Source organism: Falco cherrug, chromosome 10 (genome assembly GCF_023634085.1).
Source record: "Falco cherrug isolate bFalChe1 chromosome 10, bFalChe1.pri, whole genome shotgun sequence".
NCBI lineage: Eukaryota > Metazoa > Chordata > Aves > Falconiformes > Falconidae > Falco > Falco cherrug.
The window spans coordinates 32,323,270-32,338,836 of NC_073706.1; the positions used below are offsets into that span (position 1 = coordinate 32,323,270).

Sequence of the window (15,567 nt, forward strand, 5' to 3'; positions counted from 1 at the left end):
GCCATCTAAGATAGAGAAAAGCACTGCAATTCCATTACAGAAGTTTCCAAGTGTTTGTTCAGCCTAAACATGCATCATAAACGTCACACCATACATGATGCATAATAAGGATCTAGTAGACTACAGATGTCCTGTGGTTTTAAATTCAAAATTTCAGAAGCTAAGTACACTGCAGGCTTCACTGGATTTCCTTAAAAAAAATAAAGATCATCAAAAGCCCAGAAACCTGAACACCAGACCTACCCAGATTCACTTTTACACTTCACATTATTTCCAAATGCTTGTGCTTCAAAGATTTTTAAAGACTTTTTTTTTTTTTTACTAATTTAATTATCAAAAATATGTTATTCGTTCTGTAGCCATAGTCAAGAAAATCTAAAAGGAACTTCAATAATCTTAGCTTAGAATTGTTTAAATGATGAACAAGTACCATAGTGTAGAAGCAGCTACTTGTAATAAAATTCCCTCATGATGGCAGCATAAGCCATTCTGATGAAGTACTAAGTGACAATACACATTCCTACTCATAAAAAACAGTGCGATCTCAACCATTCTAGAAACAGTGTTCACTACTTTTAATTTTCTCCCTCTTCCCATTGACATTTCTACACTACTTTACAGTATTCTTATTTAGTCACAAGAATTCCATAGCAGTATTACTCTACTTCACACCTATAATTAAATCAAGAAAGAAGAGGTACTACCCCTACATTTTGACAAGTGATATATAATTTTATGCATGTACCACATATGCTCCATTAGATTCTGCATCATTTGTATATTCTATTTTAAAGTCTATGACAACTGCACCATCCATGCATTTGCATGAATCACTAAGTTGAGGTGTCAATCAAGATCTATGAAGTTCTTCTGAAGAATTATCTTCCATCAAGTTCTGTTTGCTTTTAATGTTTCTGCATTGAAAGAGGACAATACCGTGAATTCAAAGGCCCCATTATTTTCTCGGAAGCAAGAGTGATTTCAAAACCGGCCAGGATTCTGAAAAATCTTGTGTTTTATCTTATTTACCTTCCACAGTATATAAATCACAAAGATTTATAGCCAGTTGTATACTTTCCTAAGGCGTGAAATTAATTTAGTTCAAAATCTGCATTGATTTCAGCTTATAAATGAATTATATCAATTAAGTCTGTGGTGATTAAGAATAGGTTTGAGATTAAAAGTTACCATGCTTGGAAAGACTTTTTTAAAAGGCTGTTACTAGTGCAATTCACTCTTTTCAGGCTGTGCTGCAAGCAAGGCATTGCTGAGGGTACTACTGCCAAAAGTTCACCTCCTATTTCAAAAGGTCAGTCAATGTCTCGCTCAGATCAGCCACCGTAACTGCACACATAGTTGATCCTTAACCCAGTTCTATCAAACTAATCTTAAGTTTTTTAAAGCCGTGCTGTAGAGTATATAAAGTAACCCAGATAACTGTGAGACACCAGGGTAAGGAGACACGATACACACAGTAATGCTGGCTGATCCAAGGGGACAGGAACTCCTGGAGGTGAAAAGACAGACAAGTAAGAATGAGTGACCACCTCAACCTCCTGCTCAACTTCAAATTTTCTGTTTACAGCAGATTTCAAATGCACTAAGGCCCCAGGTATTTCTCAGAACACCTACAAAGAGTTTAAATATTATTAATTTTATTTTTATATTACTGGCTTGCTGTGCTTAGATATACCTAAAAACCTTACCAATTTGTAGTTTTACACCACCTCTGGTTAACTGCTAACTGCTTAAAGGAAGCAACCTTGAGACCCCATCAAACTGAAGATAAACTGCCACTCACCCTATTTCTACATGTTAAGGACTCAAAGAACAAACATTCAGAAGGAAAGGAAAAAGAAAAAAAAAATAAAATTAGTCTACGTTTGATAAAAGCTGGAAGAAACAGAAGTGAAATGTGTTTCTAATCCACAAAACACAGAACGGATGCATTCATTCTAGAAGTTTAACTCCCAGCACAAGTAGCAATACCACAGCCTGTACGACTTGGCACTTCACACGCCTTGGCATTCCTGGACAGAGCAAACAAACACGCTCGCACACAGACACAGCAGCCAAAAGCAGCAGTGAAGGTTTTTTGGCTGTAGTTAAGCTTTCCCTTAACCATCTCTTTTTATGTCTTGGCAGTTTTATCTCCGCTGTAGTAAGGAGAGCGGTTAACACCAAAAATCAGACTCAGATTACCCTGACTGAAAAGGCTGACCATATCTTAATTTGAGGGTTTACAATAAAAAGATTAAAACAAACCAGCAGCATCTCTTTTTTTTTTAAGAGATACACTCACTGCATACAAACATTTACCACATCAAAGAAAAAGCAGCTTTACAATGAAAGCCTGTTTCCCAAATATTTATGGCTTCTAACAGAAATAGGATTCCTCTAGAAACTTCCCATTTTCCTCTCCATACACCCTTAGAGTACACCTATTCTGGCCAAGCCAGAAAAAGAGCTTTACCACATTTCCTCAGCTAACAGGGTTTTTCAAATGAGCAACAAAGACTGGGAACAGCTGGAGCTTCAGAAGAGGATTGCCTCATTACCAGTAGCAATAAACAGAATAGATTCAGCAGAAGCAACAGTCAAGTTCCCATCTAAAAGGTAAGTTACTAGGTTTAAAAATCACAGCCTAAACTCAAGGCTCTGCTGCTGGTATGTACATTTCTGTCTATTATTATAAAACAGCAACAACATAATAATAGGAGTCCTATATGAATTTACAGCTTTTTGCTCCTCTAAGTAATGGTAGCTTAAATCAAGAAACATGATGAGGTCAATTGAATTATATGAAAGAATGACCCAGATGTAGTTGGAAACCACAACTTCTACCATTTTCAGCAAGGCTCTTCTTCAAACATATAATGAAATATTCATGGCCATATTGTGACAGAAGAGCCTACAACCAACTTAAAAGAAGTTTTTTTCCTCTAGTCTTGCCTCTCATTGTTAAGAGATTAGCAGAAAATACAATTTTTTACAGAGATGTAACTGCAATAAATATAGCCTGAAGAAATTTTTTTCAATTATCAGACAAAAGGTTTCATATTTAGAAGACAATTAGTTGAACACAAGGTTAAGTAAACAAAAACATTTGAAGTTTTAAAAAGCAAGGGAAATATGACATTCAAAATTAGATCCAAAGCATGACCTAACAACTGAAAGTACAGAAATGCAGAGATAATGCATAATGTATGTCCAACAGTAAACTGATTGGTAAGTGGGAGGTACCCCAGCATAAGCCACAACTGTTACATGGCAGTGAAAAAGAAAAAATTCAATGCCAGGATACATCATGACAGGTATTTCCAGAGGAGATAAGGAAACATTTTAGGCAGTCTTTAACCGTAAGTGTTTCAGCAAGACTTTATCAAGAGTATCATGCACCATTCTAAATAAACCGTATGTAGAAAACATCAAATAGGTGCATGTAAAAAGGAGTTTCTGTATCTGGGGAAGAGATCAGGACACATCAAGTACTCTGTCATTTAGAACAAGCTAGGGCACATCTACTTTGTAAAATGTAGCACAAGTGGAGAAACTTGAGCTAAAGCAAGCCAAACTAGTGCCTGAACCAGACTAACTGAAGACAGAACACTAGGAGATATCTGATAGCCCAGGCATATCACCATGCAGACATGACTACACTGCTTTTGGCTGAAAACTAACACCTCCGAGTTGTGCTGTGCTATACAGGTATTCGAGCTGGGCCTTGGGTCCCATCCACTGCAGAGTGTAGGCATGCATTGACTTGAAGCTTATTCAAACCTTTATTTTGTAGGGTGTAGGACTGCTCTGCTTAAAAACAAACAAACCAACCAGTCATACAAATACCAGGGCAGGGAAAGTTGCCTTCATCAAACAACAGGAATGGCAGGAGACCAACAGATACCAGATTGCCACTAGTTAATACAAGTCAGAACTTAAACTAAGTTCCCAAGATTTCTTTGTTTCTAACAAAATCTGATTGGTACATGAAAAAGGAAGAAAAAAATCCCAAACAAACATAAAAAACCCAGATGGAGATTAATCAGTCCATGAGATAACTTAAATGATGTCCTGAAAATTAGAAGACATGATTGCATCAATACCTGCTTGCAGACACCAGTTTATTGTCTGCAAAAATTAAAACCAAAAGTTAATTCATATAATTTACTCGTATTTCATAACACTGTTCAGGCAAAGAATTCATGGCTGCTTGGAAATATCAATAAATATTTTAGTTTCTACTATATCTCTGAAGCCATGAAACTTCTCCAATTGTGCAAACACCTACTTGTGAACTTCAAAACTTCTGAATCAAGAATATTCAAAAGAAGTCTTTGATCTGTAGCATGCTGTAAGATAGTCTATTATGAGTTTGCCATGCTAAGATACTACGCAAACAAACACTTAAGTCTACTTCCCCCCCCTCTTTTTTCTGCCCTTTAAACAAGCATCAAACAACAGCGAAGAACCATTATTGCAGAGGTCAGCACATTCTTAAACTTAAAACTTCCAAGTCACATTTTAGTTGGCTGAAAAAAAATAGTTTTCCCATGTCAAGAAGGCATTACATTATGTAACACCTAAAAAAAAATAAAATATTACATTCTGAAAACAATTACTGTATGGCCACAACTTATTTACACATAAAGCTACTTACACATAAAGCTCTAATTGGGCAATGCATCCTTCTTGGATCAGGAAAGTTTGACATCTGTCCAGTTGGATGTCTCAGACAAACAATGATGTCTTCCTCAGCTAGGATTTTATTTGTTTTTTTTTTTTAATTAACATGCATGAGGTTATCTAGTAAAAACTCACCAAGTGCTAATCATCTTCTATCCGTGATGTCTTCAGTCTGGCAAAGGAAACTGAATTCCTGCCTCCATCAGCCTGGTTCCAGCAACAGTACTGGAATCTCGTCCTTCCTCCCCTCCAACCAGATGAATGACAAGGGCATTGGAAGCTGGGTATTTTATTCTTGCTGGCAAAGTAGGGCCTCAGCTATCACACACAATTTCATTAAGAATATACCTTCTTCTGATATGATCTTAAGACCAGAACATCAGGAATCCCAGCTTCCACTGGAATTATTAGATTATCCCAAAAGTATAAAACCCATTTTGTTGCAGTTCAACCCACACAGCCAGGATGCCTGATCTGCTGAGAGAAGGATGTTAAAAGATTCAAAAGATCAAACTAAATCTAGAGAAAGGAACAAATCCCTGCTTCATCCGTAAGAGGACAACCCTCAATACCCAAAATATTGTCCCAAACTAATCTGAGGCAGACTTTGGTGTATAAACCTTATCCTTTCCCAGTGAAGAATCAGAGACATAGAAAAGCCTAGACTGGAAGGGTTTTCAGGCAATCATCTGGCCCAACACTCTGCTGAAAGCAAGGCCTTATACTACATGAACCAGTGTCATTCAAACTGAGTCTTGAATACTTCCAGCAAGGAAGATTCCATCCCTCCTCTAAGAAACCTACTCCAGCGTTTAATTGTTCTCACAGTGAAGAATCAGCTTTCCTGGATGATCAGTAAAGGCCTGTGAATGCTCTACTTGAATGGTAGAGAGCAGTGTTTACACAGCCCCTTCAAGCCCCAAAGCACCTGAGCACACTCCTTGACATGCACAGGTTTTATGTGTGCATTTGTCAAAAGTCGGGGGGGAAAAAGAGGATAGACTCACCAAGCTCTTACCTATGCTAGAAATAAATATTATGTTAAATGGAACATGAATAGATTTCTAACCAATCCAACACAAGTACCAGACTTGGCCTTCAAAGAGCTGACAAAAACCATCAAACTAGAACCTATTTGGCTGAGAGGCACTCGCTCATTCACACTACACCAAGAGGACTGTCCAGTGGCATTAATCAGGGATACACATTTCCAGTATTTTGGGCCAGCCTTACCCTCAATCCAACTAAAAGGTTCTGGCAGGCAGTTAAGAGCTGCCATTTGCAAACTGAGCTGGTATTTAGCATCTTTAAGACTGCAGCTCCTGGAATCATGTATATGACTTAAGAATGCCTGCTTTCATCTTATAAAGGTGTTCCTGACATTCATAGTGTGAGAGAGGAAAAATAGGCCCTGAAGAAGCTCAGGAAACAGATACAAATATGTGGATATAAATAAAGAGTCCAATAAATCTAGATAATGTTAAGCAATTCTGCATGAGAAGTACAGATTCCAGGCGTTCCACTGTGTTCCACAGATAAATTATAATAAGGTTCACAAATACACTATTAAAAAAAAAAATAAATGCTTTTTCCCCCGCATTTTACTGAGAGGTTTTTCATAACTCTTACACCATAACCACGTCCTTTGTTCTTTTACCTCCCCCCCAACAAAACCTCAAAATTTGACCTTGTAGAGACTGTAGCTCAGAAGGAATTTAAATAAGAACAAGTGTAATTCTTTGCCTTCGCTATTTCTCAACTGTCTCATCTATCCCCCATTTCCATTCTTCTAATATACTACATAGCCTCTTAAAAATAAGCAAGCCATCTAAAGTGTAGGCATAAGCAGCGCAAAAAACATCCATTCAAGCAAATTCCATGCACAAGCAAAGGCTGTTGGGTGATTTTCTCAAAAAGCTGTCAGAGTCCTTCACAATGAAGATCAAAACACACACACACAAACACCACCAACCAGTTGAGCCAAGCACAGCGAAGTAGTGAAGAAGAATTAGAGCAAGACAATCACAGATGCCTGCACTGGCATTTCTAACTTGACTGTAACTTGGCTTCAAGTTTTGCCATAGCGTCACTGACAGTAATGGAATTCTTCAGTAACAGTGGTTTGACTGAAAAAAAAAAACCCAAACCATTTTTTGGACAGTTTAAATATTTACTTACAAATATTTTAGCTCATACACAGAAAAGCATAATAAACAATGAAGATTTCAACCAACATCTCTCTTACAGAGCCTTCTACCATTCTCTGAATGCATACACACAAAAAAAATCCTATACGCCAAGCATTCATCTTCCATGTCAAATTTACAAACTTTCCTCTTTGTACTATATTACATAAACAAACTGATACAGAATAGATAAGCACTTTGTGTAGTAAAGTGCTAAAATTCAGGCTTGCCTTCAAGGCTACTGATTTATCATACTTTCCTACAGCCATTCTTCACAACACAAAACTGAAGAGGAAACCAATGCAAAAGCTGACCGAAAGCCATGCTTAATAAACCTTCTAAATTACCTAAAAAAGACAGTTTTAAACCACACCAGACTGGAGGGCAGAGCTGCCATTTTTTGAAGAGCTTTTGACAACCTGGAGAAATATGCTGACAGAAACCTCATGATGTTCCACAAAGACGGATGGCAGGCTCATGCACCTGGGATGGCACAAGCCTACACAGCAGCAAAGGCTGGTGGCTAACTGACTAGAAAACAGCTTTGTACAAAGGGACCTACGGGTCCAGGTGAAAAAGTTGAACACAATTTATTTATGACACCATTTTCATTCTAGATCTTGACGTCTCCACTACATCATAACAGGGAAATGCAGAAAACAATGAAGACAGAATCTATGCCAAGAGATTATTATACACCTTTAAGTTTTCTAGAACAAGCAGTACCAGGAAAGCAGGGGAAAAGAAACAGATAGCCCTGGTCTCAAAACCATGAACTAGTGTATCAAAATAAGCTGGTTCCCTAACAAGGACTGACATGCTCTCACAGAAAAGCACAGGCTGACAAAAACAATTATGGGAGCCTCAACATACTTTGCCGACTAGAAGTTCCTTGTCCCTATTACCTGGAAACAGGTCTGACAAAAATCAGTTTCAATGAGGTTCAGCTTCTGTGGTTCACCAAAAGACCCTCCTCACACACAGAGCTCCTTCGGCACCTCAGCTGCACTCTCCTGAACACCAAGCACACGTCCACTATTTTCAAGAAGCTGAGTGTTCCCACTCGGAATAACGATGAAGCTTTAACAAAGACAGAAATGTAAAATTACACCATCGATGCTCATTGCCTATCTGACAGAGGTACAAACATTGAGCACATTTAAGTCTGAAGATCTACAAGTTATTTCTACTTTTAAAATATATTATGATCCTCTAAAACCAGGCTTGGGTAAGTTTTTTTATTACATTTTATTTCAGTATTGCTGTTTTCCCAGTGTCTCAGGAATACTCATGAGCCCTAGATATAGCCATACGCCACTGTATTCTACAGATTCATCAGGAAATTTTCTTGGCTTAAACCTGTATTCTTTAAAACATACTTTTAAACATCAATTTTTATACTTTCCCTGACTGCAATTTCTGTAGATTTTGTTTAAAGTTGATTATCTTATTTGCGTCTGTGATTTTATTACATTCTTCCTGAACTTTTTTTGTAATAACGAAAATTCCAGCCCTCCCATCAAAATAGAGACACCTAAAATAATTGTCACCTTGCATTAAATACAAGCTGATATTTCCAGTAATGAAGTGCAGAAAACAGTGTATGACAGGCAGATCTTTACAAAATCCATCAGTCCTATAAAGAATTTAATCTTATGTAAAACAGTATTCTGTTATTTAGAAATCCTGAAAACTGATACACTAGAGTTTAAATTTATAATTTTCTCCCTGATTACACGCCATAATCACCACCACATTCTATCCTTATAGTTTCTTTCTGGAGATAAAGTTACTGTTACCAACTCTCCCCCTCCCAAAAGTTCAAAGATAGACACACTTGTCAAATACAACTCTTAGGGCTTCACAAATATTTTGGCAAAGTTTGTTGTAAAACAGCAACAACAAAATACCAAACAACAAAACAAAACACCCCAAACCAACTCACAATTCCTATGCTCTTTGCTGGATTTCATGAAAATAAAAGTAGGACAACATCCAAACTCACCACCTCAAGTCAGAAATATGAGTTTGTTTTGCCATCTGTGGAAACTATTTTGCAGCTAGTCAATACCACAAAGATCAATAAACCCAGGGACAGGCTGCCTTCCTAGACCTTTGCAAGTAACACCATATTAGCATAAAAAGCAGACAGTAGAAGATTGCAGATCAGCTGCAGTTTTCAACAGGAGTACATAAACATCTGAAGAACAATAAACAGTTCATCTTACTTATCCAAATTAATCATTTCAATTTGCTCACCAGGAACTATATATGGTCAGGTGATCCTCCTGCTTTCTGGGATACAGAGAAGCCTGCCTCCTGTAATTTGGTTTAAGCCACAAATACTTTTGAGACCACCCTCCAGAGCAGCACAATCCTATTCTTTACCTTGGCATTAATGGTCTTCTGTTGAACCGTAGGAAAGGCATGCCATCTTGCAGGAAGGTCTCCCATCACATATGTCTTTACAGTTAAGCTGGCCTTTCTCGAAGCTGTTAAGCGACACATTTTGTTAAATGTCACATCAAGTGCATTCCATGAGATGGAATGTACGTGGTGTCCCTGCAGAAACCACATCCTCCCACCACAGCTGTAGATTTGAACGTTCCTTTGTATTCCATGTTTGGAAAAAATAAAAGGACAAAAATACCAATTTCTTTTTAACAAAAGTAACTCTCCATGCACCAGAACAATGGCTCGGTATTTTGCAAAATTCTTGAAAAGGAAATTTACTCAGTTTTCCTATCTCAAAGGGTAGCAAAACAAACCAAGTGCCAAGCACTATCACATGTTCCCAGAAAAGTCTAGGTACCGTAAATATGTATCAGAACATACCAATGGTCTAGCCTGGATGTCTGCATATCCTTACATGACACTCAGCCTCCCTAAAGGGTACTTGAAAGCCTAAACTATGTTAAAAGCGTGCCTATCAGTATTGAAAACACCACAATACATTATTGTCTGTAAGCATTTGTAGTGTCCATTTTTGAAAACAAAAGCTTAATGTTCTCCCAATAAAGCTTAAACACAGATGTTGTTCAGCAATTTGTTAATTTTTCCTATCTCTGTCAAACGATTTTTAGCAGAGTAACCTAATTTCAAAGTTCACATGAAATCCAAGGTAAGCTTTCAGGTAAATCTAATTTCAATTATACATGGGTTTCATTTAACTGGAGCTATTTTAGTTCTGCTCAGTGATGTGACAGGCATAAAAAGCAAAACTTAGGTCCGAGGTATTTAAGAAAATGAATGTTAAATAAAAAGTAAAATAAGATTAATTACTTCAGCTGGGAAGCATATAAACCAAACTCTTTAAGGACGACTGCCAAATCTCAAGGAATGTCTAGTCTCTTGGGAGGTCTAAATCTTTAAGATGCACTCTACTTAATTCTCATCTTCCATGCAGTTCCACTGAAAGCATAATTTTCTAAGGAGCTTAAGTCCAGCTAAGAACCCATCGCTACTGAAAGGAACAGTCCCACCTCCTGCCTTCCCAGTGCTTCCTCTGCACCAGCGCTGGTGCTTGTGCAGCCATGCAGTGAGGTGAGGGGCAAGTTACTCAGCTGAAATCAGAGTCCCATAGAACGTGTTTTCAGCTAGATCAAAGATGTGAACTGGGGCATCAGTCAAGCTGCTAACCAAGTGTTCCAGGACTGGTCATGAAAGGGCTGCAAAGGAAAGATACAGTGGAAATGTGAGCATCCCTTTCATTGACAGCTAATTTTTAGATTAATCTAACCCCCTCATGAAACTACATAGCTAGTCAATTTGTGTTCTCATCCATAGCAATCAGAATTGGACTTCACACCTTCTTCTTCTAATGAAAGTCCAGAAGTTGAATTAATTGGCCTCTAACTCAGCCATTCAGTAATCCAAAACTCACCAAAATCAGCAAGCTTCGGATCAGACCTTTAATGACATAAATGGGTGAAGGCACGTAATTTACTTTTCTTGTCCTTTGTTTCTACAGAAATGCTCAGAAACAGGTGTGTGTTAATTCCTTAGGCTCTTTCACCCCCACACATGGGATGCAAGTAGCCCCCTCTCTGTCTGGTGGCAACTACTTCAACCAGGCACAAAACACCCCTCTAATAAAAATAGGGACCTAAGAAAGAAATTCCTTCCAAGTTTTAAGAAGCAACAAGGAACTCTTCAGGGCACCATTTAAAACTTCTCAGAATACACAATGCATATGCCTATGACGGGGGTGAGGGGAGGGGACTTGGGAAATGGTACCGAACAGAAATCTAAAGTATAAAACTACCCAAGGTCAGTTGTTTTCAAAAGTCTTAGTTCTTCTCCCTATACATTCTATAATCTGAAAAAAGGTAAACAAAGACACCTATTGAAGGAAAAAATGGAGAGCAGTTTTTCAATAATATAACTTTCAAAGCAGGTACTGCAGTACCCTTAATGCTTTATTCATGTATTTTCTGACTTCAGTCATTCTAGTTGTCTGTCTTTCACTTCAGATGCTCCTGCTGACAGTATTTTGTTAGCCGTTTGGAATTTCAAAGCTCACAACGGCCATTGTCACAAATGAGTAGCAAAACTAGGGACTCTGTGGAACAGCTTAATTACATGCAGGCAGAATACATTTTAGAGCCAAACTGAACACTGAAAAACAGCAAGATATCTGAATCTGTGCTCTGACTCTATTTAGAACAAAAACTTTGATTAATCCCAGAATCTCAACTAAGTAAGAAAAACCACAAAATGTTACAACACAGAAGCAACTCTCCACTTCGAAATCCTTCCATCAGTTCTAAACAAAGACAACACTACTGTTCTCTTTTACAAATACTTGTTATTGCATCAGTCCCAGACTAGCAGAAAGCTGAAAACACTGTCTAACATGGAGAAAGTTCTCCTCTCTGGAGCTAAATCAACACGCCCAGAAATTGGCAGCTATTAATTTTAGATCTTTGCTGAAAGTATTTAAGAAAAGCTCTTTACTGAGAGCAGCTACACAGGTAAGTGACTTTTCCAGTCTTGAAAGATCTACCATCAACCAGGTACCAGCTGCATAGTAAGTTTCCACATAAGACATGGTGTAGGATTTACTCCATATACCACTAAACATAAGTTGCTGAGCTTGTCATTGCATTGCAGTCCACTGGACTTCACATTGGAAAGAAAAGCAATATGGGGGAACAATTCACCTGATCTATTTCAGATTACAGTTTTGAAATAGATGAAGTTGCTCTAGAAATGCCTTTCCTCTGCTACCTAAAAATGAACCTGAAAAGTTACTTCCTCAGGTGTCATCTATGTTACAGATACCTACAGCCAGACAGGATGTAAATCTGTCTGATTTCCAGCTAATGGCTTCAAGACCGTACCAAATACACAAGACAGGCATTAAATTCCCAAAGAAAAGCCATGGGTGAGCATACTGCATCACAGATTTGGTTGATCTTGTTAAGGGCAATCATAAAATAACCGAGCCCCTGCAACACCAAGGGTGTTGGCAGTGGCACAGCTTTCAGAAGAGAGACATTTTGTTTTACACACTTACCCTTTTGGCAGCTACGCTCTCATGGTTGTGTCAGGATACACAGCTCCTGGACATCCCTAGGACAATCCCTCTTTCCCCTCTTATGGGGTAAGAAACCCCATAAAAATAGTAAGAACATGTCTTTACCGAGAGTGCTGAAAACAACTCTAGAAACTACTCACTGAAAAAATACTGAGCAGTCCTAAAACACAATATTAGTAAATAAAATTGCGTAAGGAATGAGATGCCAAAAGGCAGAACCAAAACGATACTTCTACTAAAGTAACATTCAACAATTAAGAAGCACGGTTAAACCTGATCCTACTTAATTCATCACGAACACTTTGCTTCTTGATGTTAAACCACAGTACAATTTAAAAGCATTTAAATTATTTAAGACGTGTATTAATGAACTCTAGTGTAAAAATATTATCTCAATGCAAAACTTGGTAATGGATAAGACAAATTTGGCATTGTCTCATATTAAAAATGTAAATTAACTGGATTATTTGGTTTTATATAGATGTACATATGTACACTTGTATTTATATACATATTATATATATTTATGTATATAAGTATTCTGTCAATTCTTCTGGGTTTTCTCAGACTGTACTGAAAAGATTTAGAAACTACAATATTAATTAACAAAGTAATTTATTAGATCAATAGCTATTGTTCTTCATCCAAGATCAGCACACTGTGGATTTCCCTCAAGTCACACAGTATTTCTTCTGATTCACATACAACTATGCAACACTCACTGAATAGCTGGAAGTTCTTCTCTCATAAAACTTGCATATATAGTACCAAAAAAAATATTTAAAAATTATATGTGTAATGCTGTTCAGGAAGTGCTATGGCAGCATATTTTGCAAACAAAATGGTGCCTGGGAAGGGGTTTACAGAAATGAGAATAGAGAGATACTAAAGAGAATAAATTTTAGACTAGAGCCTTCAGGATCAGATTACGGTAGGAACATCCAAGAACATAAAGGAAGTGGACAACTAATCTATGCCAAATCTGAAAACTCATTTAAATGGTTAAATTGGTATCACAAGAAAGTCTAGCCAATGACCACTTATCTATTTTCTAAGGGAGTACTGCAGCTTGTGCTAGATCAGCAGGCAGTACAGTAGTCATGTATAGCAAGACTCCAGTTTGGAAAGGATATAAAAAAGGAAGACATTACACATTGTGTAACTTCCAAGTACACATGGGGAGAGTACACTGAATTATAATTTGACTATTTGATTCTATCTATAACAAAGTCACCTAGAATATTTAGAGGCATTGGTTCAAACTTCAAAGTTGAAAAAACCCCAACGATCACAAACCAAACCCCACAACATTTAATCACCACACTGAAGGAAAAGATGACTAAACATAACTAGTTTTGAATGACACTTTTAAAAACATTATTAATCAAAAAATCTGGGGGTGAGAGGGAGAAAAGGAATTTGAGGGGGGGGGGGGGCAGGGACCCAACAATAAAGAAATAAAGAATAACAAATACTCTGCCTACTTACCTTCCATTTTCACTTTATTTTTCCAACAGCGATGTATACAAACATATAACAAGCATGAATAAAAACTGCCCAAAGCTCTGTTAATAACAGAAAAACACCGGTTTTGAGACAGCTCCCCAAATACCTTTCTCTCCTTTATTGCGCTTATTGCGGACCTTTACAAAAATCCAGAACTATACCGGCAGCCACAGGGTTTGCTATAATTTCCACATAGCCCGAAAGCTTAACTCATCAAAATGGTGGCTGTATTAAAGCATGACATTTTCTATATAGACAGAAATCACTTTTCCTTTATAAAAATACCCTGTTTTAAATGCAGAACTTTGACAGCCGGGCTTTCCCAGTTTTTATATATTCCCTAGCATGCTTAAGAAAAAGTTAACCTGCAGGAGAAACATATGTCAGGAATGTAACAACACAAAAAAAAAGAATCTGTAACAAGTCCAGGTTTTATGACAGTGTAACCACATTAATTTTCAAGACATTTAGCTTTTTCTGTAGACTCATTTGAGTGACCTATTATTTAGCATTCTTCATTTTGCACCCATTATAATTTCACTTATGAATACTCCTCACAGCTGCACGCACACTCACCTTAATTGAAAGGTTATTGTTAAAAGCTCCTATAAAAGGGAAAGATAGAGACAGATACTGTGGTTTCAGCACAGGAACAGTTTCTAGAAAATGTCAAGGCATAAGATTTAAGGATGGCAGAATAAAGCCTTTAATTATCACCCAGCAGATCATCTAAGTGTGCTAACTGATTAGTGTGTAAGTAAACATTTGGATCTTCAAAGTTTTCCCCATTCCCTAGACAATTTTTGCTTCCTATCTTTACATACATTTGTTAATATTCACTATTTATGGGTAATTTGGTAGAAAGCCCATCACAGCGGATGAGACACATTCTGGCAAAACATCCAATACAAGAAGGACTCGCTGGAGGGAAGGGAGGTAGGATCTTAAAAGTGTGGTTTTAAATTCAGCACTTTGGTTACAATCAAGATACAAGGTTCTCCAACTGCCAACTTCTATTCAGAGAGACGAGCACTTCAGCAACCACTTTGGGAGAGCAGCCAGCACATCCACAGCTACAGAATTAATACGAAGAAATGCTAAAAAACATCCTACTCCCTTACACTGGAACATTCTCCTGTGTGTTTCCTTCCATGCACAGTCACAGTCAGTGCCGTTCTGGCTTACTGACACCTTTCCCGTCTTTGCTAGATTCTCAGCTTTCTTGTCCTGGGGGGCTACTGGATGCTGGCCACTGAGGTCCTGCAATTCCCGACACAAATCAGACCACTGTTTAGACATTCCTACATTTCTTCTGCGTGGCTGATGAATACAATATCTCCACTACTTTTTCAGCTGATTACAACCCTGATAACTGAATGGAACCTCTGAAGCACACATAATGAGTTAATTATATTCACATGATGCAACTGAATTTACGGTCACACAGAATCTCAGCTACTGTAACAATTACACAGACCTAGCAAACCCTCATGCACAAAGCAACATAAAAGAGGTAAGACAGGACAAACACACACATCTTGTCACTTTCTGACAGCAACAAAAAATTTATATTGCATATAATAAATTTACACAAGGCATACTAATCCAAACCATGGCAAGATGATTTACCTAAGTCTTCTACCTAAAACTAAA

At 37.7% G+C, this 15,567-nt stretch overlaps 1 protein-coding gene across 6 annotated transcripts in view; it reads right to left on the reverse strand.

Annotated features, from left to right (window-relative positions):
* The window catches only part of PLEKHA7 (pleckstrin homology domain containing A7), a 160,370-nt gene that overhangs the window by 123,075 nt on the left and 21,728 nt on the right, over positions 1–15,567 (reverse strand). The window contains exon 1 of one of the 6 annotated variants that reach the window (XM_027810528.2): positions 9,258–9,313. The exons of the other annotated variants lie outside the window; for them this stretch is intronic. Coding sequence (XP_027666329.1) covers positions 9,258–9,298 — 41 coding nt within the window. The 5' untranslated portion in view covers positions 9,299–9,313. Of the gene's footprint in view, positions 1–9,257; positions 9,314–15,567 lie in introns of those variants that run through there. 6 annotated transcript variants of the gene reach the window in all.